The 22,117-nt window shown below is 36.8% G+C and overlaps 2 protein-coding genes across 2 annotated transcripts; both read left to right on the plus strand.

Moving 5' to 3' along the window:
• Positions 1-388: 388 nt before the first annotated feature.
• On the plus strand, positions 389-1,148 carry LOC121050637. Its single transcript, XM_040511406.1, has 2 exons — positions 389-1,066; positions 1,140-1,148. The coding sequence occupies exons 1-2, from the start codon at positions 389-391 to the stop codon at positions 1,146-1,148; spliced, it is 687 nt and encodes a 228-aa protein (XP_040367340.1).
• A 15,265-nt stretch (positions 1,149-16,413) lies between these two features.
• LOC112178733 (probable ADP-ribosylation factor GTPase-activating protein AGD8) lies at positions 16,414-21,871 on the plus strand. Its single transcript, XM_024316936.2, has 7 exons — positions 16,414-16,676; positions 16,818-16,936; positions 18,231-18,663; positions 18,783-19,043; positions 20,394-20,519; positions 21,205-21,303; positions 21,445-21,871. The coding sequence occupies exons 1-7, from the start codon at positions 16,608-16,610 to the stop codon at positions 21,550-21,552; spliced, it is 1,215 nt and encodes a 404-aa protein (XP_024172704.1). The 5' UTR covers positions 16,414-16,607; the 3' UTR covers positions 21,553-21,871.
• The last annotated feature ends 246 nt before the right edge of the window (positions 21,872-22,117 follow it).

A 22,117-nucleotide genomic window follows, 5' to 3' on the forward strand; every position in this document is an offset into this window, starting at 1 on the left:
GTTCACTGTGTAATTCTGAATGCAGAACAGCATCATATGTAATCACAACTATCTATTTAGATACCTTGAAGCTTTTCTTATCCAAAGATTTTGACTGGTTCAAGGAATGACTGATTTTTGTTAAATGCAGTATGGTGATTTAGAACTTTAGAATGTTGAGTTTTATGCCACAAAGGTGTTGCTTGATGTTATTTCAGTTATGGGGTTTTATGGAAAACTAATCATGTATCTGCTAAAATTTTAAAGCTCATGACTGCTTTTTGAATTTTATGTTTTTTGCTTGTGTTATTCAAATACATGATTTTGTTTTAAAGATTAACACACAGATAAAATCTTTTACTGCAGAAATCTTATTTTCTTTATTTTTTCTGTGTTTTTAGGTCTAAATATGGTCACTATAGGCCAAATTCAGTTGCTTAATGGATGGAATTATAAGAAGTGGAGAAACCAAGTTGAATTTTATCTGTCTATGCATCAAAATATGGATCTTTGCTTGATTGAGGAACAGCCATTAGAGCTAGACACTGAGAGCACAGAAGAAGATAGAAAATACTATAAGGAGTGGTATAGCGCCAATAGGAAAGCCAAAAATGTGATAAGAACTTCAATGTCTGACACAGTTAGGGGCTCGATCATTGAGCCAGAGCTTGCCATGGATTTTCTAGAAGCCATAGGAGATAAATATCAGGAGAGTGACAAAGCTGAGGCAGGTAGGCTATCCAAAAGATTTAATGAGCTGGAGTTTTCAGGAAAAGGAAGTGTGAGGGAGCACATTATGGAGCTAATTGACCTCAACTCGAGGTTGAGGGATTTAGACATGGGAGTTAAAGACTCTCAGGTAGTGCATGTGGCACTTCAGTCATTGCCTAACACCTACAGTAACCTGAGAACCTCCTACCATGCCCAAGAGTCTAACTGGGATTTGAACAAGTTAATTTCTATCTGTGTAGTAGAGGAAGAGAGAATCAGGAAGGAAGGCAGACCAGCTACTGCAGTCAACCTAGTTGAGAAGCCTAAGTGGAAGAAACAGAACATACTTAAGGCCAAGAAGACTACCACCACTAAAGTACCTGGCAAACCTGCAGAACATAAAGCTGACAAACCTTTTAAGTTTAAGTGCTATTTTTGCAAGAAAATAGGGCACATGAAGAGAGACTGCAGTGGTTTCAAGGCTTGGATGATAAAGAAGGGTGAGTCTTTTCCAAATTCTGTCTTTTCTCTAGAAGTTAATTTTGTTAATATAGCATCTCACTCTTACTGGTTAGACTCAGGCTCACCTATACAAATTACGAATTCCTTGCAGGGTTTAACAAACAGGAGGACACCAAAGAAAAGTGAGGTCCAAGTTTGTGTGGGAAATGGTTCGAGAGTAGCAGTTAAGGCCATTGGGACTCTGAAGATTGATTTAGGCTTAGGAAATTTTCTTTTTCTAGATAGTGTTTATTATATTCCTTCCTTGAAAAGGAATTTGATTTCAGTAGGTCTTTTAGTTAAGATTGGTTGCAAACTCATTATTGATTTCAGTGGAATAAAGTTATTTCAGGGTTCAAATTATCTTGGCTGTGGTGTGTTTGTGCATGATTATTTGAAATTAGATTGTTCTGTTGCTCAACAGGAAATTATGTTGATTGAAAATAATCAAAACACTATAAAGAATAACACTGTCACAGGTACAAAGAGAACATTGTTCAATAATAAGTTTGCAAATATGTGGCATAGAAGATTAGGCCATATATCCAAAGAAAGACTGAAAACACTCGAGAAAAATAAAATTTTACCTGCATTAGATTATACAGATTTAAATGACTGCATTGAGTGTTTTAAAGGGAAATTGACAAACTACAGAAAGAAAAAGGCCTTAAGAAGTCAAAACCTATTAGAACTAATACATACAGACATATGTGGTCCATTTAAACACAAAACTATCTGTGGAAATTTTTACTTCATCACATTCATAGACGATTTTTCCAGGTACTGCTATATCTATTTACTGTCAGAAAAATCACAAGCTCTAGATGCATTCAAAATTTATAAAACTGAAGTTGAATTGCAACTACAGAAGAAAATTAAGCTAGTGAGATCTGATAGGGGAGGGGAGTTCTATGGGAAACACACTGAAGCAGGCTAGCAGAAGGGTCCTTTTGCACTATATTTACAGGAAAATGGCATTAAGGCTCAGTACACAACTCCCTATAATCCTACACAAAATGGAGTAGCAGAAAGGAAAAATAGGACTTTATTAAACATGGTGAGAAGTATGATGTGCACTACAGGTCTACCTATATTTTTATGGGGTGAGACTCTTAAGACTGCAAATTATATTTGCAACAGATCACCTAGTAAATCAGTAGACAAGACACCTTTTGAGTTGTGGTGTGGAAGGCAACCTAGCTTGCATCATTGTCATGTGTGGGGATGCAAGGCTGAGGCAAAATTGCCAAATGCACAAACACAGAAACTTGAATCCAAAACAGTCAATTGCCATTTTATTGGCTACTGTGAGAAATCTAAAGGCTATAGGTTCTATGCAGCTCAAAATTTTACCAGAACTTTTGAAACTCATCAAGCAAAATTTCTGGATGAAGGATTTAGTAATACCAACTTTGAAGACTTGTCCTTGGAGTTAGAAGAAATTACTGAAAACCAAAATTTACAGAATATCTTACCTTTAATTCAGTCAAACAATGCAGATAATGCAGATACAGAAACTCTAAGCCAAAATCAAGCTTTAGAAGAACCAGTAGGCTTAGAACCTCATATAGATGAACCTATGGATAATGTCCATTTAGAAAATAACCCTGCAGAAGAACAAAATCCACCTCAGCCTAGGAGATCCCAAAGAGAGAGAAGACCAGTATATGGGGAAGATAGTGATTTTGTAGTGTACCTGCAAGAAACTGATATTCTAAGTGAAGATAATGATCCTTCAAGCTTCAAGCAAGCTGTTGAGAGCCATGAAGTTGAAGAATGGCAGAAGGCTATGAAGGCTGAGATTGAGTCAATGCAGCAGAATTCAGTATGGGAATTGGTTAAACCAAACCCAAGCCAAAAACCAATAGGCTGCAAGTGGGTGTTTAAGACAAAGAGAGATGCAAATGGAAATGTAGAAAGGCATAAAGCCAGGCTAGTAGCTAAGGGTTTCACACAAAAGGAAGGGATAGACTATACAGAAACATTCTCTCCAGTTTCAACTAAAGACTCATTTAGGATTATAATGGCTCTAGTAGCTCATTATAACATGGAGCTGCATCAAATGGATGTGAAAACAGCTTTTTTGAATGGGGAATTAGATGAGGTCATCTATATGAAACAACTTGAAGGTTTTGTGAAAACAGGAAAAAAAGATCATGTATGCAAACTGAAAAGATCAATTTATGGACTTAAGCAGGCTTCTAGACAATGGTATAAGAAGTTTGATTCAGTAATTTCATCTTTTGGTTTTTCAGAAAATATTGTGGATGAATGTGTATACATTAAGACAGTTGGAAGTAATTTTATTTTTCTTATACTGTATGTGGATGATATTCTCTTAGCTAGTACTGACTTTAAATTGCTTAGAGATGCCAAAGCCTTTCTGTCTAAAAATTTCGACATGAAAGATTTGGGTGAGGCATCCTATGTTTTAGGAATTGAAATTAAGAGAGACAGGTCACAAGGCTTATTAGGCTTATCTCAACACAATTACATCACAAAAGTGTTGAAGAGATTTGGTATGGAATCTTGTGCTTCAGGTGATGCACCTATGACAAAGGGTGACAAATTGTCCAAAAACAAAAATTCTAAAAATGGGGGGAAGATGTCTGATATGGAAAGCAAACCTTATGCTAGGTTAATTGGTCGCCTAATGTATGCACAGGTCTGCACTAGACCTGATTTGTCATTTGCAATTGGAATTTTATCTAGGTTTCAGTCTAATCCTACCCATGAACACTGGGTTGCAAGAAAGAAAGTACTTAGATATCTGCAGAAAACCAAATCTCACATGTTAGTTTACAGACAAGTTAAGAAGCTTGAACTAGTTGGCTATACTGATTCAGACTTTGCAGGCCATTATCCAGATTCTAAAAAGTCCACATCTGGTTATGTCTTCATGCTTGCAGGAGGGGCTGTTGCATGGAAAACCATGAAACAGTCATTGATTTCAACCTCCACTATGCAGGCTGAGTTCATAGCCATTTATGAAGGAGTCTGTGATGGCTTGTGGATCAAAAAATTTCTATTGCATACTAAAGTATTAAGTTCAATTGTTTCAGATGCATTGAAAATATTTTGTGATAATGAGGCTGCAGTATTTTTTGGTAAAAACAGTAAGAGGTCCAACAACTCTAAACACATAGATTTAAAATTCTATAGTGTTAGAGAAAGAGTGAAGCATGGTGAGATAAATGTCTTGAACATAAATACAGAGTCACAGCTAGCAGATCCCTTCACTAAAGCATTATCAGTTACAAGTTTTCAGAAGCACACCAAGAACATGGGAATTCTATCTGAATTTGAGGCTTGAGTTCAGTGGGAGCCAATTTTAATTTTTAGAATTTTATTTTGTGTAATAGGATTCTTGCTCCATTATTGTCGTTTTTGTTTTTGCTTGTAATTTTGATACTGCAGTTTCTGAATAAAATGAGGTATTTCATATATGTGTTTCTTTTGGTTTCAGCATTATTTTATTTTCTGCAGTCTTGCAAATTACAGTTTTTGAACTTTAAAATATCAATGTGTGTTATCAAGTGAACTTTTCTGCATTGAGGAATTTTGCAGCTTCAGTTTTAGTTTGCAGTTAAGCAAATATCAGTTCACTAGTGGTTTCAGTTTTGCTGTTAAGATTTTGAGTTGTCAAATTCATTTTGTTGGACTATGAGCATTGGATTTTTGCAGGTAGATATACTTATCCAAATTTTGCTCTTATTATCACTTTGAGCTTATGTGATTGCAGTATTTGATGTTAGTGATCTTTAATCAATCTGGTTATTTAATCAAAATTGGTTTGAGATTCTGCGTTATTTTCTGCAAATTGACCAAGCTGAATGAGCTATGAGTTTTTGTGTATTTCAGTGCACACTTCAGTTTGTTGTCTATATGGGGTTATTAGTTCAGTTGTGTTGTGTACAGACAATGTTAGTCCAAGTGGGAGAATGTTAGAATATGTGGACTTAACATTATCTTAATCACATTGAGATAAAACCAGCTGATTTAATTCTATGTAAATAACAAGAAGTACATGAATATAACTCTAATTCCAGTTATCTACGTGGGTGTATATCTCCTAGTAGAAGTAGGGAACTCATTTGTAATCAACCTGAATTACATTAAGTGTTTGTGATAAACTCTAAGTCTCCTATCTCGATAAACATGAAGAAGTGTTGGACTCCTTATGGGATGAGTCTAACTCGTGGTTTTGGCCAATATATAAAGGGAGCAAAGTCCCTGTATTCATCACCTTTGTTAAGCATATTGTTCAGCCCCATTCTGAAGCTTTTGGTGTTGACATATAGAAGGCTTTCTGCTCTAGTTCTACTGCTATTCATTCTCGGTTCCAGTTGCTCAAGATGTCTAACTTTGGTCAAGTTGTTTCTGCAGGGATCCAGAGCGTCAATGATCCAGGTGGAGTCCTAGTACCACTAGAAAAGCTATTCTGCAGTTTCTATGTGGATGTTGTGCAGCTGGTTTAATTGATATTGTATATGTGTTGTATGATATGATCTTGTGTTTGATGTATTGGTTGTTGCGTCATGTAGATTTAACATTAAGATCTAACTCTAGTTAGGTAAACATGTAACCATATAGTATAGTTACTTTTCACTTGTATAAATAGATGTAGGAACCAAGCGTTTGAACAAGGCCAATCTCTCCTTCTTGTAAAACACCTTCCGTTTATAAATCCTTCTCCTCTAGTAATAAAATTTCCAGCAATTTTCAGTCAAACTCAGTGTAAAACTTTGTGCTTATGTTAATGGTATCATAGCTAAAAACTCAGGGCTTGACGATGATCAAGTCTCAAGTTGATCTTGTAAGTATATTTTCTTCTATCTAATATAAGATCTCTTTGTTCATCTACTAGTGCTTAAACTTTGTTATACAAAGTCTTGACATTCATAGTTCATAGTTGTTGCTGGTGGCTTTCTCCGGATACCTTACACAGAATGCTATACCTCCTACGGTACCGATCCAACACCTAAATCATGTACCAAGAACACAGCGTTAGAGGGGTAAACCGTACCGGACGGTTTACGCTTCTCCGATGCCTGAGTGAGTTACAAGTATATATATGTGAACCTAGTAATAGTGGATAAAGGAGTTATTACCCTCAAAAGGTTGTTGTGCTGATCCTTATGTACTGGAGCCTAGGGGAGGAGTTCCCCATCCTCTCGATGTGGGACATAGGCTGTTCCTGTAACAATCTTCTATCATGTAATTTGATGGGCTATGCTGCCAGGTACTGGGCCTCGGATGTCTGGGGCGACCACCCTTCCCGGCCCCACCATGGTGGGATGTGGACTCGGGCCATGGCATGGCATCTGGCTGTCCCTTACGGGCCCCAGTACAGTGCCAAACCTTGTGTACTCCCTAGTATGTACAATAGTAAAACTCATACTCTCTCGAAGCCCATATCCCTTTGCAGCCTTTTAAACCAAGTGGTGGTTGTTAGGCTAGTGAGCTATTGATATGGCGTTATTTTTTAGGACTACATTTGATATTATCGGTGGCTTCTGGTGGTCAATATGGTGACAATTAGTTTTAAAAAAGCTCGTGAATTGACTTGGGCTACAGGTGTGGTTTTGGGTGTATTAATGAGCATAACGGCCCCATTGTTCCTATGGAGAGAAGAACCTACGATTAGCTTTTCGGGAAATTTTCAAACGAACAATTTCAACGAAATCTTTTAATTTCTTATTTTACTATTTATCCTTGTACGTGGTCTGGCTATTTTGGGACACGTTATGGAGGAGGATGACATGGCTGTTCTTAGTATTAGCGACGAGAATTTATCGTGACTCTCAGGATTGGTATTGTTATGTAACCCGAGAAAGTGGGCGATTAGTTTGGTTATACCCATAACTAAGATTGTTCTTAGGATAGAGAGTGGGAAAATTATGTCCACCACTAGTCATTCCCGTCTTATGTAATCTTAGTATCTTGGAATAAAAGGTTTTTCATTCTTCAAAAAAAAAAAAAAAAAAAATATATATATATATATATATATATATATATATATATATAATGGTAACTGCAAAAATTTTTCAGTGTTGAATAAGTTCGTAAATCCTACCCACAACCGGACTTCTATGGTTCATCTCACACTATGATTAATTTTGTCATTGGATTTTTTTTATTAAGAGGTTTTGGTCTATGCATATATCCCTTGTTTAATGGTATCTTTTCTACTTGATAAAAGGTTCCAAAAAAAGAAAAAAATTTTGCATGGTAAATACGAAAGGACAGTTATGCCCTTATAAATGTACCCAACAAATATCTAATTATACCAAGTAAATCAATTTTGCAAGAAAAGACAGTTATGCTCCTATAAAAAATGATTATAAAAGTTATGGTAAATTAAGATAATAACAAAATAAAATTTGTAATCATATTTTCTATTTGTACCCAGCAGTTCACAGTGTTCAAGTAACAACATCGTTTTCTTCAAGCAAAAACCCTGAACCCAAATTTCAAAAATATCTGATTAAGAGCTTTATTTAACATCATGACTTGCCCGATCCAGTGCGGCTGTATACCCATACGTTTTCAAATTCGAATTCATTTGTAGAAAATATTCATTTAGTTTTGCATCTGCACATAAAAATGAATACCAAACTATAATTTAACACCATAAGAGAGAGTGAGACCAAGTACGGGAGATGGGAACAAAGAATTACAAAGCGCTATTAACCTTAAATTGATTTATACATGCTCGAGTAAAATAGCCCACAACAGCTTAATTTGTTCTTACATATTATAATTACATGATGGTAGGAGAAAATACATGCAGTGGCTCTTCAGTTGGTGTTAGGAGTAAGATTTTGCTATACCTTATGGCTTATGCTTTGAGTTTGCCTTGATTGAAAGACTGACTGATGAACTTAAGACCAATGAAACCGTTAAAGGTTATCGCGAACAAAGTTTGAGTTTGTGAAGAAATTTTGGTTCATTTATATAGGTTTTGCTGGGTTCTAATAAGGAAATGATATTATTGGAAAATTTGCTGGGTGTACTTAAAATTTTTATAATTTTGCCGGGTGTAAAAACTTTGCTGGGTGTAGATAGATATATATATATATATATATATATATTTTTAAGAATATCATGTCGAGATATTAATAATTCTCAGGCCAAAAAGAACCATTACATATCCTCCCTCTACCATCTCTGGATAGATAAAGAGTTTGTGGTAACACCACAGCGATACATAGATTAGGTCCGATCATTTGACGATACCCCTGCTCACTTATTCAAAGAAAGCCTATAAACTATGTTACCAATGACAAGTAAATAGGCAAAAGTTCAAAAGGAAATAAAATTAAATTTCTCCTTGCCCTTGACACCAGGGTTTGGAGGTTTGCTAGGGCAGATGACGCTCAGCACATCTTCAGTAGAAACTTTCTTACTCTTGGAGGGATTTTTGTTCTTCAACCCTAGAGGCCTTCCTTTCTTCTTCTTGATTGGTTGCATGTCTTCTTGTTTGATAACTCCTTCCTTAGGAATCAGGATTCCCCCTGGAGCCTCAATCAATCCAAGAGACTTGGCAGAGAATTTGGTGTGGAATTCCGGAAACTTCAGATTTTTTTGGAGCATGGATGGACTTGTAGCCTGGCTACTCTCTCCAAAAGGAGTTTTCAGTTTCTTTGGGGATGTGAATGGTGAGGATGGATGCCCTCTCTTGACTGCAGCTTGGTCTGTTTCAGCAGTAGGTAAGGCTAACACAGTATTTGCCTCTTCAGGCCTCACATCCTCATTCCTGATGATAATGGGACACCTAGGTTTGTGTGCAAATGGAGCACTAAACAGATTCCAAGTGATAGATGGCAGTATGGGGGCTTGAACTCCATGAAAACGAAAGGTTCCATTTTGAAAGCGAAGATCAGAGAGGCCAGGAAAATGAGACGCCAGAGAAGTCCCAATTGTAACCTGTGCTTCAGTGTTATTTTGCAGCTTCGGTATAGCCCCCAGAGGGCATTCATCATATTCATGGATAATCAAATTGCAGTCCCTGCACTTTCCATGTAAATTCTCAAAGAAATATGTTATCTCCTTCACCATACCAGGGATCAGTTTCAACATACATTTCAGAAAGAAGGGTTGAATATAGCATGCGCTACATGAACCCTAATCAGGCCTTTGTGATCAAATAGCTTCTGATCAAAGGCTAGATACTTGCCTGCAATCGAAGCCACATTCATAATAGTTTTCTTGGGCAACCAGAATACCTGAAATCTTGACCCAGAAGAAGAGGTGATTCATGGGAACCGCAAGCGGATCTGCAAGCCCATCATATTGTTGTAGCAGTACAGGAGATCTGCTAAAGTACCATGGCCCTCCACGGATAACCTTGTTTCGGTCTCTCTTCAGATCAAAAGTAAACACTAACCAGCCTTGCCCGCTGGCTTGCACTTTGAAGCCTTCATCAAGGACCCAAATTTGTCAAAAATGGCGTTGAAGGTCCATAGCTTCATATTTCTTCTTCGTCAAGGGTTTGGCTAGAAGAAAAGTTTGAGAGTTTGATCTGTTGCCTCCATCGTTTAGGTGGGAGATGTTGACAATATCAGAACTTGCCAAAGCGAGCGAAGTAGCAAAGCTTGCAGTAACATCCTCTATGGATGCCATGCTTACGGTGAGGGGAGGTTGGGATGCCGTGAAGAAAAGGCTAGGGTTTGGAATATGGGAGCGGCTACAGGGAGTAGCTAGGGTGTAGATAGATATTTGCTAGGTACATTTATAAATACCCATTCTGAATACATACTTCTTGCTTAATACACCATCTTTTTTATTTATTTATTTTTAACATTTTACTAAATATACAACACCAAACTGCCTAAGTTACCCTAATTTTCATACACCTACAGAAAAAAGCCACCTCGAAATCACCACTCCTCCTCCTTCAAGTCTGTATCATCACCAACATCCCATCCATCTAACCATTTGTATTCAAACATAATCGAAGAATTACAGCAAGAAGGAATCAAATTTAATATTCCTTAAAGATGTAGAACATGGAATCAAGCATTAACACCCTTCTTGTTCATATTCTTTAAGCGTAAGTAGATTTGCCCACAAAAATCACCTTGGTTTTTGCAATTGATCAAAACTTGACATAATGGAAACAATCAAAAGCTAAAACAAAAAACTTTCAGATCTGTTCTCCCGCTCAACCCTTAGGGAAGATCAAAATTCCCAATTTTGTTTTGTTTTGTTTTTTTTTGATTAAATACTATTTAGTCATTGAATTTTTATCCAAAAAACACTTCAGTTCTTGTCTTTTTAATTTCACACATTTAGTCCTTGTACTTTCAATTTTAGACCAATAGGTCCATTCCGCCACTCTCCATCCAAAACCTTTGTTAAGATGCTGACATGGCATTCATTCTGTGCCATAATATCTATTATACCCTCACATATTTATTTTTCTTTTTAATTCTCTCTCTCTCTCTCTCTCTCTCTCTCTCTCTCTCTCTCTCTCTCTCTCTCTCTCTCTCTCTCTCTCTCTCTCTCTCTCTCTCTCTCTCTCTCTCTCTCTCTCTCTCTCTCTCTCTCGGGGACATTGCTATCTGGGTGCCGATATGCAGGGAAGAACAGCTTGCTGCGAAAAGAGTTGGAGAGGAAAATAAGGAAGTTAAGAGAGAAGGGAGAAACTTGAGAAGTAGAAATGATTACAGAGATGAAGTTGTATTCATCTAAAAGTGGGAACGTGCTTAACTTTGTTTACATATCTCATGAACGATACCCACAAGATTGAAATCTACAGAGCATTTAACTTTTCTTCAATCCTACAATCAGCTTAATGCTTTAACAGGCTTAACTTTTCTTCAATCCTACAATTATTTATCAAACATTACTACCTATTGAACTCTAGCCAATTATCATATAAGAGTATAAGGATAAGAGATAGGATAGTGGTTAGTCATTCTCTGAAACCTTAGATTATTAAATTGCTATTTGGGTGTCGACGAGAATTGCAGAACGCTGGGTTCAAATATCAATAAAATTTAGATTAAAGGCTAACTAAGAAGTAGAGATCTGTTCTGGGTGAGACCAGCAAAAAGCACCAGCAACAGTCCAAGCTCCTCAAGTAGAAGCAAATGAACCCCCAACCTCCATAATCTTAGGTTGGCAATTACCAAGTCTACAATTATACCTTGGAAAATTTCAGCTCTGCCTTCCATAACCGACCTAGACGTCTCCTATAACTTCCTCTCCGGTACAATCCCTTCGAATTTTGAGAATTACAGCATGCTGGAGAAGATCCATATGTGTCTCGATCTGGGTGTTGAGGCGGGAGGTGAGGCGGAGGTGTGGAGCAAGGTCCGAGTAGTGTGGGCCAAGGGTTGAGTGGTGTGGAGCAAACAAGTGGACTGGATGGGTTGATGCATGATGTGGATGTGATGGATTATTTGCAGTCCTATGGTAGTGGTTTGGATTTAGGAGTTGAAGAAGCAGCTGAAAGTGAAAGAGGCAGTGATGATGAAGCAACAAGTGAGGATGGGGACTATGATCCTGAATTCGATGATGAAGAATATGACCATTATGAAACTGATGAGGATGACTGGTTGGCGGAAGGTGAGATGGTAAAAGAGATGGAAGAGGGTAGAAGAAAAAAGGGTTTGAAGGCAGGAAACAGTAGTGGGGTAGGGCCAAGTGTGCAAGAGGAATTCATGAACTTTTCTGATAATGAGGACATGTTTAGGGAAGAATATTCAGATGATGAGAGGTTGCAGCATAACATTAATTCTGATGGGGAATTAGAAAATGTGGGAATTGAATTCAATCCGGCGACAGATATGAAACATCTTGTCTTCAAGTTAAAATTGCAGTAGTTTGCAACTATAAAAGTGTTAAGGGATGCCTTAAGGGAAATGGTCATTCAAGGTGGATGGGAGTATGTGTTCATAAAAAATGATAAAACAAGGTTGAGGGTGGTATGCAAGGAGGAAAACTGCCCCTTTTTCTTATTTTCTTCGAAGATGCAACACGAAAGTACACTGATGATCAAGCAATATGTGGCTGAACACAAATGCACAAGAAAGTTCAATAACAACATGGTTAGGATGAGATATGTGACTCAAAGTTCAAGGACCAAATATCACTTAATCAAGAGATAAGTCCAGATATTTCTGATCAGTCTCTAACTCTTGTCATTAGCTTACTTTTCTGGTTTATTTTGTTATTGTTGTTTCTAGTTGATGTTGCAAACTCTCTAGCAAAGACCATGTCAGCCACTATTAGAGAAAATGTTTCAAGATCAATGGCTTACAGAGCTAAAAGGGCTGCTATGTTGGAAGTGGAAGGATCAATGAGAGAGCAATATGCAAGGTTAAGGGATTATAGGAGTGAGCTTCAGAGGGTTGATCCAGGGACAACTATTGATATCAAATGTGACTACAACAATCCAAAAGAGAAACCTGTTTTAAGGAGGATGTACATTTGCTTGGGGGCATTCAAGAATGGTTTCAAGGCTGGGTGTAGATTAGTGATTGGGTTGGATGGAGCACACATAAAGAGTTGTTTTGGAGGTCAACTTCTGACTGCTGTAGCTTTGGATGCTAATAACACTTCATGGGTTGTGGGATATGCAATGGTATAAATGGAAAGTAAGGATTCTTGGATCTGGTTTCTCGAGCTGTTGGTGAAGGATTTGGATATTGACCATGAAGGAGCAGGCTGGACATTTATTTCAGATAAACAAAAAAATTTGAAACTTGCTTTTGAGTTGGTTGTCCCAGCTGCTTGAATTAGATTTTGTGCAAGGCATTTGTGGACCAACTTTACCAAGTTGTTTCCTGGTAAAGTAATGAAGGATCAGATGTGGAAGTGTGTAAAGGCAACAACTTTGCCTTACTTTTAAAAAGAAATAGAAGAGATGAAGTCCCTAGATCAAGACCCCTATAACTGGTTGACAGATATTGAGGCTGTTTTGTCTTAACCTATATTTAAATGAGAATTATATGTGTATGTTTTAACATGGTTTTGATGTTGTATTCTGGCAGAACCTGAGAGGCCTCCTCAACATTGGTCTAGAGCATACTTCACAACTGGTAACGATTGTAATATCCTCATAAACAACATGTGTGGGAGTTTTAACAGCTTCATTTTGGAGTCAAGAGGCAAGCCATCTTTGACTATATTTGAAGAGATAAGGTGGAAGTTAATGAAGAGGAATCAGATTAGAAGGGATAAAATAGAGGCATACTATGGAAATATATGCCCCAAGCCAAGGAATATCTTAGAGAAGAACAAGATCAAGACTGCAACAGACTGCATTACAACATTCAATGGTGGTGACAAAGCAGAAGTGGAGAATATTGAGGGATCCAAGAATGTTGTGGACCTACTTGAGAGGACATGCAGTTGTAGGAGGTGGGATTTGACTGGAATCCCGTGTAAGCATGTTGTTGCTGCAATATATGGGAAGAGGGAAGACCCGGATGACTATGTGGCATCTTGCTACCTTGAGAAGACTTAGCTAAGTATCTATAATCACCTAATACAGCCTGTGAATAGTATGGATATGTGGTCAACAAGTGAAGATCAAACTATCTTACCTCCACAATATTCAAGGCAGCCTGGGAGGCCAAAAATGAAGAGAATTAAGGATGCTTCAGAAAAAGAGATAAATTGTGGTACTAAACTTCGAAGAGTGCAAAGATCCTTGAGGTGTAGCAACTGTGGCCAAGTAGGACACATGTCAGAGGCACTTGCCACCAAAGGAAAAGAAGGCTGCCACTCTTTCTAAGAAGAGGAAGGTGAATGGTGAAGCAGGACAAGGTTCTGAAAATCAGGTATGTTGCACCATTACATTAGCAATTTATTTTTGTTAAGTGAACTACAAATTTAAATGTTATTGATATGGTTATTGTTGCTGCAGTCCAAGAAAGGCAAAACAGGTCCTCTGACTGCAAATGAGTTGAGGCAGAAAGCTAGAGAAAGAGCTGAATATCAAAGGGTAATATTACACTCTCAACAATTGTTTATTGGATTTGTATTTGTCTACCCTACTTAATTGACTTGCTTATCTTGTTTATGTGTGTCCAGAAAAAGATGGCTGCATTGAAGGCATCAAGGTTGGCAGCAAACATGCCTACTTCAACAAGGGGTAGGCCTAAGCAAGCTACAAGTACTCCAACAAGCTCACGGCCTGCACAAGCTACATCTGCCACCACTAATTCAAGGGCTCCACAAGCTTTTGGGAGATCAAGCAACAAGGCTGCAGCACCAACAAGGTCATCTCAGAGGCTTAGACAGAAAACTCAGGTAAAGAACATGGAAAATAGTTGTGCAATTGGACAAAGTGTTAGCCTGCCCATCAGATCAATTTAGACATCCTTTTTTGTGCAACCATTTGCAGTGTCATTTAGTTGCTAGCTCTAATCTTTTGATTAGATGATTAGAGCTATATTAGATGCATACTTGAATAATTAATGAGGATGTAATGCTCTAATTTTTTATTTTTGGTAAGTTAGAGCTTGGTTAATGGCTTGCTAATGCTGCAAAAACTATGTAGGGATTATGTTGTATGGATTATTATGAATGGAATTGGATGGTATTCAAGTGTTGGAATTGTGGAATTGATGCTTGAAATTGTTCAGTTTTTGTGCGATTCATATTTACTGTTGAAAGTGTTTAGTTCATAATTGCAATTGTCAGATTTTTTTCAAAGTTCAATTTGTGGTATTTTGGGGTTTAGTCTGAAAATTAGAAACAATTTTAGAGGGATTTGATTGATGGAGAAGGGGAAAAATGAAGGAAGGGTTATTCTGGACATTTTTCCAGTGACTTGGCATGCCAAGAGCTGAGTTGGCGTCTAATTTCCTGCCACGCCAGCCACTCAACGGCAGCAGTTAAAGGAGATTGGACGGAATGGACCTATTGGTCAAAAATTGAGAGATGAAGAAGTAAGCGTGTGAAATTAAAAGCTGAGGGACTGAACTGTTTTTTTCCTGAAAGTTCAAGAAGCAAACAGTATTTAACACTTTACTTAATTATTTTAGATAAATTATAAAATTTTATAAGTAATATAAGGAAATTTCTAAAACTTGGGGGGGGGGGGGGGGGCATGGCCATCTCCGGCCCCCATTATAATATTCCGCTATTGTAGGAGTTACAAGTTGTTTTGGGGTTCTTTCGGGTGTATTTGCATCCTTTTGGAAGTTGAGAGTGTTGTGCGTGTCTCTAATGCTTCTAGCTGGTTCAGATGTAGGATTTGAAATTCATGTCAAATATGCATCTGGGCTAGATTAGGCTGCATGATCTAAGTTGAAGCTCAATTTTGGTTTGGGTTCTATGTTCACGGTGTCTATTACTTAGAGGTTGGTAGCAACTAGTTTTTGTCACTACATCCGATCGTTGAGTTATTTGGTGGAAGGACAACCTTGGTTCTTGGAGTGTGCGTTATATTTTGTTATCATTTATGCTGTGACTGCCGAGTCAGCTTGTCACCACTCTATTAAACCTGACTTGTCTAATAAAGGTTTACTATTTGTATATTAGCTTAATGCTTTTAACAGTGTGTTTTACTTTACATTCTTTATGAACATTGAATTATTTGTGATTTGTCTATGAGGCTTTGTGCCTGGTGCACTTTAATTTGATCTTAACAAATAAGCTGTCGTCTTCTGCTTGAAAAAACAAAATTCATATCGTGGGAGCAAATAGTACAAGGGGTTAGATGTTGAGTAACCAAACTACGTGATTAACAACAATTGTAGCTTGAGAAAAAAAAAAAAGACACTACAATTAATTTCTAAACACACGAATTAACAACAACCTACTAATTCTTGCTTATGTTAAAAATGTAGTTCTAAGTAATATTAAACTTTTCCCCAAAAAAAAAACTTTTCCCCAAAGAAAAAAAACATATTAAAATTTTCATCAGCACATGCTAATGCTTCTACCTTAACTTATACTTTCACTTTTTTGTGAGCTAACTAAATTAAGCTTCAAGAATTTGTACCATAAAAAAAAACACAAAAAGAAGAAGCTTGAAGACTCGAGCAACTGATGGTTCAGCTTGACCCACCCATCTTTACAAGCCCAGCCGTTAGCGGTTGGTAGTAACCGCCACTTGCCACCACAAAGCCACGGACCGATGGACGTAAACAGAGACAATTCGACAACAACAAACCACCAACATCGAAAACCTGAGGGGCATTTCCGTCCTTTCCCACAACCCTCCGCGTCCTTCCCCCTGGTAATAAAATGCCCCCGTTTGAAATTCCCAAACCCAAAAAGAAATCAAAAAATCAATTTTGGGGGATTCAAATTGTTCTTTTTTCTTTTCTTTTTTGGTCATAACTTAAAAAGAACATCTCGATCTCCTTCTCCTTCTTCTCGATTCAAAGCCTGAGGAGGTGTTCAAGGCACCTCTTCGGATTCAATTTGCCGTCTTTACAAGCTATTTAGAAATGGCGTCCGAGATTTTCAATGACAAGAATGCTGTTTTCAAAAAGCTGAAATCGAAGTCGGAGAACAAGGTCTGTGCTTTTTGAGTTTTTTATTTTTTTTATGATGATTATTGTGCGAAATTCGATCTGGGTCTGTGAGATCTAATTCAGATCTGGGGGTTTCGGGCGTGGATCTTAATTGGTTTTGGTGATTTTTTTTTTTGGGTTCAGATGTGCTTCGATTGTAACGCGAAGAACCCAACTTGGGCTTCAGTTACATACGGGATCTTTCTCTGCATCGATTGCTCGGCCGTCCATCGCAGTCTCGGCGTTCACATCAGCTTTGTTAGGTAAATTTCTGAATGTTCAATTCGTTATTGGGTGATTGAGAATGGTGTTTGCTGATTTATATTGCAAGATCTTAAATTTTTGTTTTGAATGACATGGGACGAAGATAAGGTGATGCACTATTGTGCCCTTAATAAGCAATGGATTGTTTTATTGATTGAATCTAAGGACTTGAATGATTTCGACCGAAAAAAAAAACTATGGATTTTGATGATTAGAGGGTGTTTGGTGGCATTGAATCGAAGGTGCGGGTTGAACTTGGAGTAGGAACCACGATCTCTTTTTTGTTTTTTGTTTTGTTGAGAAATAAGAGGTGTGGAAAGTAATTTTTGGGGCTCGTTGGTGCTATTCTGAGGTGTGATAGCGTATGGCATTTACCTTAAACTTGTGTGAAATCTAATGGTACTTCTGCTCACATATACATTCAGACTGCTAAGGTAGATAATGGGTTGTAGACACACTCAAAAACATAAATATAATTAGTTCTGTTTTTGATATTAGTTTAGAATATTTCTTATTGACGTGTGCTTTATTGTTTGTTAATTCATGAGTTACTTTGATCAGTCTGCACTTCTGAAAAAACCTTTGCATTTGTTGCTTTGAAGAAAAAGCCTTGATTATAATTGATGAGTATATGCTCTAAGCAAATTCATATCAGAGGTCATAAGATCAATGATTGGTGTGTTGCACAAATCTTTGTTGAGACTCATAGGTGATTTGTAAGTTTTGGACACAGCACAAAGATAAGTGTTAGGAATTTGTTAGTTTTGTGTGATTTTAAATTATTTTCTATTCTGGCCAAGTGTAAATATTTTTATTTGACTTGTGCTTTTTTTGGTTGTTAGTTTACCAATTAGCTTAAATGAGATTTTTAAAAAATGCGCTTCATGTTTCGAACACAAAAAAATTCCATTGCAGGTTTTTTTTAAAATTTTTATTTTTTATTTTTTTATTTTCTATCGAAGCCTCCTATTGTATTTTTTTCTTTGGTTCCAAGACAGCCGGACAAATGATTACATAGGAAATTTCATCTGGTATAAGATAATTAGCGTTGCTGGTGGATTTGATAGTTTGAATCCAGTTTTGAGTACAATGTTCAGCTGTTGAACTTTAACCTATAATTAGTCAGATTAGAATTTTATTCCAACAGAAAAGAGGAGGTATTTGTTCTGATAAATAGCTTGTGTCTTCGTGTTCAAATTCTAGTTGGATTGAAACTCATTCTAGTTGGATTGAAACTGCACTAGAAATAAAAGACAACCTTTGTCTCACAATAAATTTGTTGTACTGTTTCAGATCTACGAATTTAGACTCCTGGACTCCTGAACAGCTGAGAACAATGACCTTTGGGGGAAATAATCGCGCACAGGTTTTCTTTAAACAGCATGGATGGACAGATGGAGGCAAAATTGAGGCCAAATATACATCACGAGCTGCCGAGTTATATAGGCAGATACTTTCTAAAGAAGTAGCAAAAAGTATGGCAGAAGACGCAGGTCTTCCACCATCACCTGTTGCGTCTCAGTCGGGACAAGCATCTAATGGGCTTCCTGATATCAAGACCAGTGAAGCAATAAAAGAAAAGCCTATAGCAAGGCAAGAAACACCTGAAGTTTCTGATTCCCCCAAAGCCCCCCATGTATTTGTTACCAGTACCATCAAGAAGCCCCTTGGTGCTAAGAAAAGTGGGAAAACTGGGGGACTTGGTGCTCGCAAACTCACTACAAAGGTTTTGATTACTAACTTAGAATGAAATTTTATCCACAACTATATGTTAAATATATTTATGAGTTTCTTTTGTTATTTGATTATGCCTTTCTTATAGCAAGATAAATTTAACAATTGCAGCCAAATGAAAGTCTGTATGATCAGAAGCCGGAAGAACCAGTTATCCCAGTAGTTTCCTCAACCAAAAGCACTCCACCAGCTGTCACACCCCTTGCTTCTCGATTTGAGTATGTAGAAGCTCTTCAAACTACTGATATAAATTCTAATGGCGCTAGTGTAACCGGCCATGTTTCTGCACCCAAGTCATCGAGTTTCTTTGCGGATTTCGGAATGGATAGCAGTTATCCCAAGAGAACTAGTTCAAACTCCTCAAAAGTGCAAGTAAGTTCTGTTTGAGCAATGACATTTGCATACTATCAAGCAAAACTTGATCATTGTTGTTTGTTCTTCTGTGTGTAGACATTTATGTAGTTGATATATGTACATTTCTGCATTTAGGAAATCTATGTTGCACGTTTCAGACTAGGATCAAAGTTTGACATGGTTAATAAATGTGTAGGTACCAAGGTTTTAGAGAATTGAATTCTGAGCTTTCCTTTTAATCATCTAGTCAAAGACAAGAAAAAAAAAAAAAGAGATCCACCATATTTCGAGAACGTCAACTATTTTTGTTGATTCCATTTCCTAATCCAACTCAAGTATGTCTATCTTTTATCGTAGAAATTTCAAATTCTATCTTCCATATAATTTATATTCCTTGCATTTTTTTAATATCCTTCTAAAGTTTTCCTGTTTTGATACGTAGTGCTCAATGGTCTGACCTTGAAGTTATTATTAGGATATAAAATTAAATATTTGATCACCATAAATCAATTCAAATGGTGTTTCAGACTTGCTATATCCATGTGTATAATGACTATAGTCCACCCCTGCTAGCCTGACTATGGATATCTTTAATTTACAAATCTAATCTGCTTCTTTGGTTTTTGAGAGCACTTGTTAGGTCCAGTTGTTGTTTTCAACTTTGTCAAGATGAAAAGTAGATCATGTCTTAATCTGTAATGTTTAGGACCCTCAGTCTATTTATTTTATATCAATATGATAGAAAGCCACCAAATGGAAGTTCTGTATTTCAATTTTTTTTTCTGATGAAGAAGAAAAGGTAGCCAACTGCTACATTAAAAGGCAAAACAAGTTGGAAGATTACAAAATCTGAAAAAATAGGCAAAAAAAATTCTGGTAGTTCTGCATGTCATTGTCTAGTTGTGGAGTTGGAACTGTTCTTTAGGTCCATTTGTTGCTTTCAAGTTTTTACTGTGCCAAGATGTAAATTGGATCATGTTATATATATTTATTTATTACCAACGTTAAGGACACTGCATGTGTTTATTTTATTCAAGTAAGATGGAAAACTACCAAATGAAAGTTCTATAATTTGGATTCTGTTGGAGACAAAAAAGAAAAGGTAGCCAGTTACATTCACAATGTCGGACCCCAAAAAAAAAAAAAAAAACCGCATTCACAATGTAAACAAGCTGGGAGATTAGAGAATCTGAAAATAAGGCAAAATCATTCTATCATAGTTTTGTATGTTGTTATCTAGTTGAGCATGTTGCTAACAGAATCTGAAAAAGACTGCTGGACTTTGACATCTGATAGCATTGATTGCAATTTTCCATTCATGTTATTCACTGGTTTCGTTTACAAGATCTGATATCTCTTGGTCTTCAGATTCAGGAAACTGATGAGGCAAGGAAGAAATTCACAAATGCAAAATCTATTTCTTCCGCACAATTTTTCGGTGATCAGGGCAAATCTGCTGACGTTGATGCTCAAGCCTCCTTGCAGAAGTTTTCTGTATGCAAATTAGCTAAATTCATTTGATTTGAGTTAACTATTCCTTTTGATTTTTAAATATACTATACATCATCTTATATATTAAGCCAATTCCTCTTTTTTTTTTTAAAGGGCCAATTCCTCTTAACATGGTTAAATTTTTGAACTTTCCTCAATGCCCACACATAATAATATACAATTACATAAAAATGCTTATAAATTAAGATACAACAGCAAATTAATAAATAAAGATAATAAAAATTACAATATCTCACAAAAAAGAAAAAAAAATTCCTCTCATCCTTGTGCTCATGGTTTTTAATTTTTATTATATATTTTATATTATTATGGAAAAAGAAAATTGACATATGCATAGCACATGTTAATAGGCTAGTTCTTATAGCACTTGTTAAGAAAATGCCCCATGTCCTGCACTAGCTATACTATATATTTGCCAAATTTCCTTCAGAGTTTTTTTCTTTTATAATTTTTTTTTTGAAGCAGTGCATAGAACTGATGTCTAGACATGTAAAATGGCTCACAAAACCATAGCTGTATTCAAGAGAAATGAATTTTGAAACCAACTCTGGAAAATACCGTTGAAGCCTAGTTCGAATTACCACCGTATTTGACCAAGCTGAGATGGAAATCTTTGAGAGATGTAATTTTAATGCAGTTGATATAACATGTAATTTTGTTCTTCCAGGGTTCTGCTGCCATCTCCAGTGCTGACCTTTTCGGTGACAGAGAAGATATCCCTCTTGATCTTACTGCGGGTGACCTTATTAACCGTCTATCTTTTCAGGTACACCTCCTTCAAGATAGGAAAGTTTACTATTTTGTTTCATTGCAGTCCCCTCATGAATCTTCTTTTGCTTCTGAGTCGCGTCAGAGTTTTGACAACCTAATTTGTGTATTTAATCCTTGGGTCTTCTCCATTTTCCAGGCACAGCAGGATATCTCCTCTTTAAAAAATATTGCAGGAGAGACCGGGAAGAAGCTTAGCTCCTTGGCATCCAATTTAATGACGGATCTTCAGGACAGAATCCTCTGATTTTGATATGCTTTGAGTTCGTTTGTTAATGTATCAATCCCTTATCTATATGTAGTGATTGTAAAGAAGAGTTCATTAAATTCTTTTAAAGTGTTATGTCTTGTGATAATTCTCGAGGCTTAACAGTGGCTTATGTTGTAGCTGAGGTATTGGTTTGAGATCTGAGTTTTATCAGTTTGCAAAACCAAACTCAAGTTTTCTGCCTTTTGTTGAAAGAGCGAGGCAATTCTGTTTAAACTCCAAATTATCATTTGCTCTTTGGCAATGTTAATCTTGTATACTTTAAACAATATTGTTAGTTCCTCCCATCTTTTCATTATTGCCAACTTTTAAATGAAAGATTCCTAATTCTCTGGAGTCGGTTTGTGATGCCGTTACACTGATACCCGTATGGACCTGTGTTGGAGATAGTTTCAGTGAAAGCTTAACTTTCAGACTAGCAAATACTATAAACAGTTGCTGGTTGCAGAGCTTAATTTGAAATGCGGAATCCATGCCTTAATGACCGGCAGCTATGGCACTACCTGCACTATGCCTTCATAACCTCCAGAGTTTCATTCTCATT

Source organism: Rosa chinensis, chromosome 7 (assembly GCF_002994745.2).
Source record: "Rosa chinensis cultivar Old Blush chromosome 7, RchiOBHm-V2, whole genome shotgun sequence".
Lineage (NCBI taxonomy): Eukaryota > Viridiplantae > Streptophyta > Magnoliopsida > Rosales > Rosaceae > Rosa > Rosa chinensis.

Bases quoted from the DNA above. Each gene is read 5' to 3' on its own strand.
- LOC112178733 (XM_024316936.2), top strand. From the start codon at position 16,608: ATGGCGTCCGAGATTTTCAATGACAAGAATGCTGTTTTCAAAAAGCTG. The intron at 16,937-18,230 runs GTAAATTTCTGA...GTACTGTTTCAG, and splicing joins GTTCACATCAGCTTTGTTAG to ATCTACGAATTTAGACTCCT. The intron at 20,520-21,204 runs GTATGCAAATTA...TTGTTCTTCCAG, and splicing joins CCTCCTTGCAGAAGTTTTCT to GGTTCTGCTGCCATCTCCAG.
- LOC121050637 (XM_040511406.1), top strand. From the start codon at position 389: ATGGTCACTATAGGCCAAATTCAGTTGCTTAATGGATGGAATTATAAG.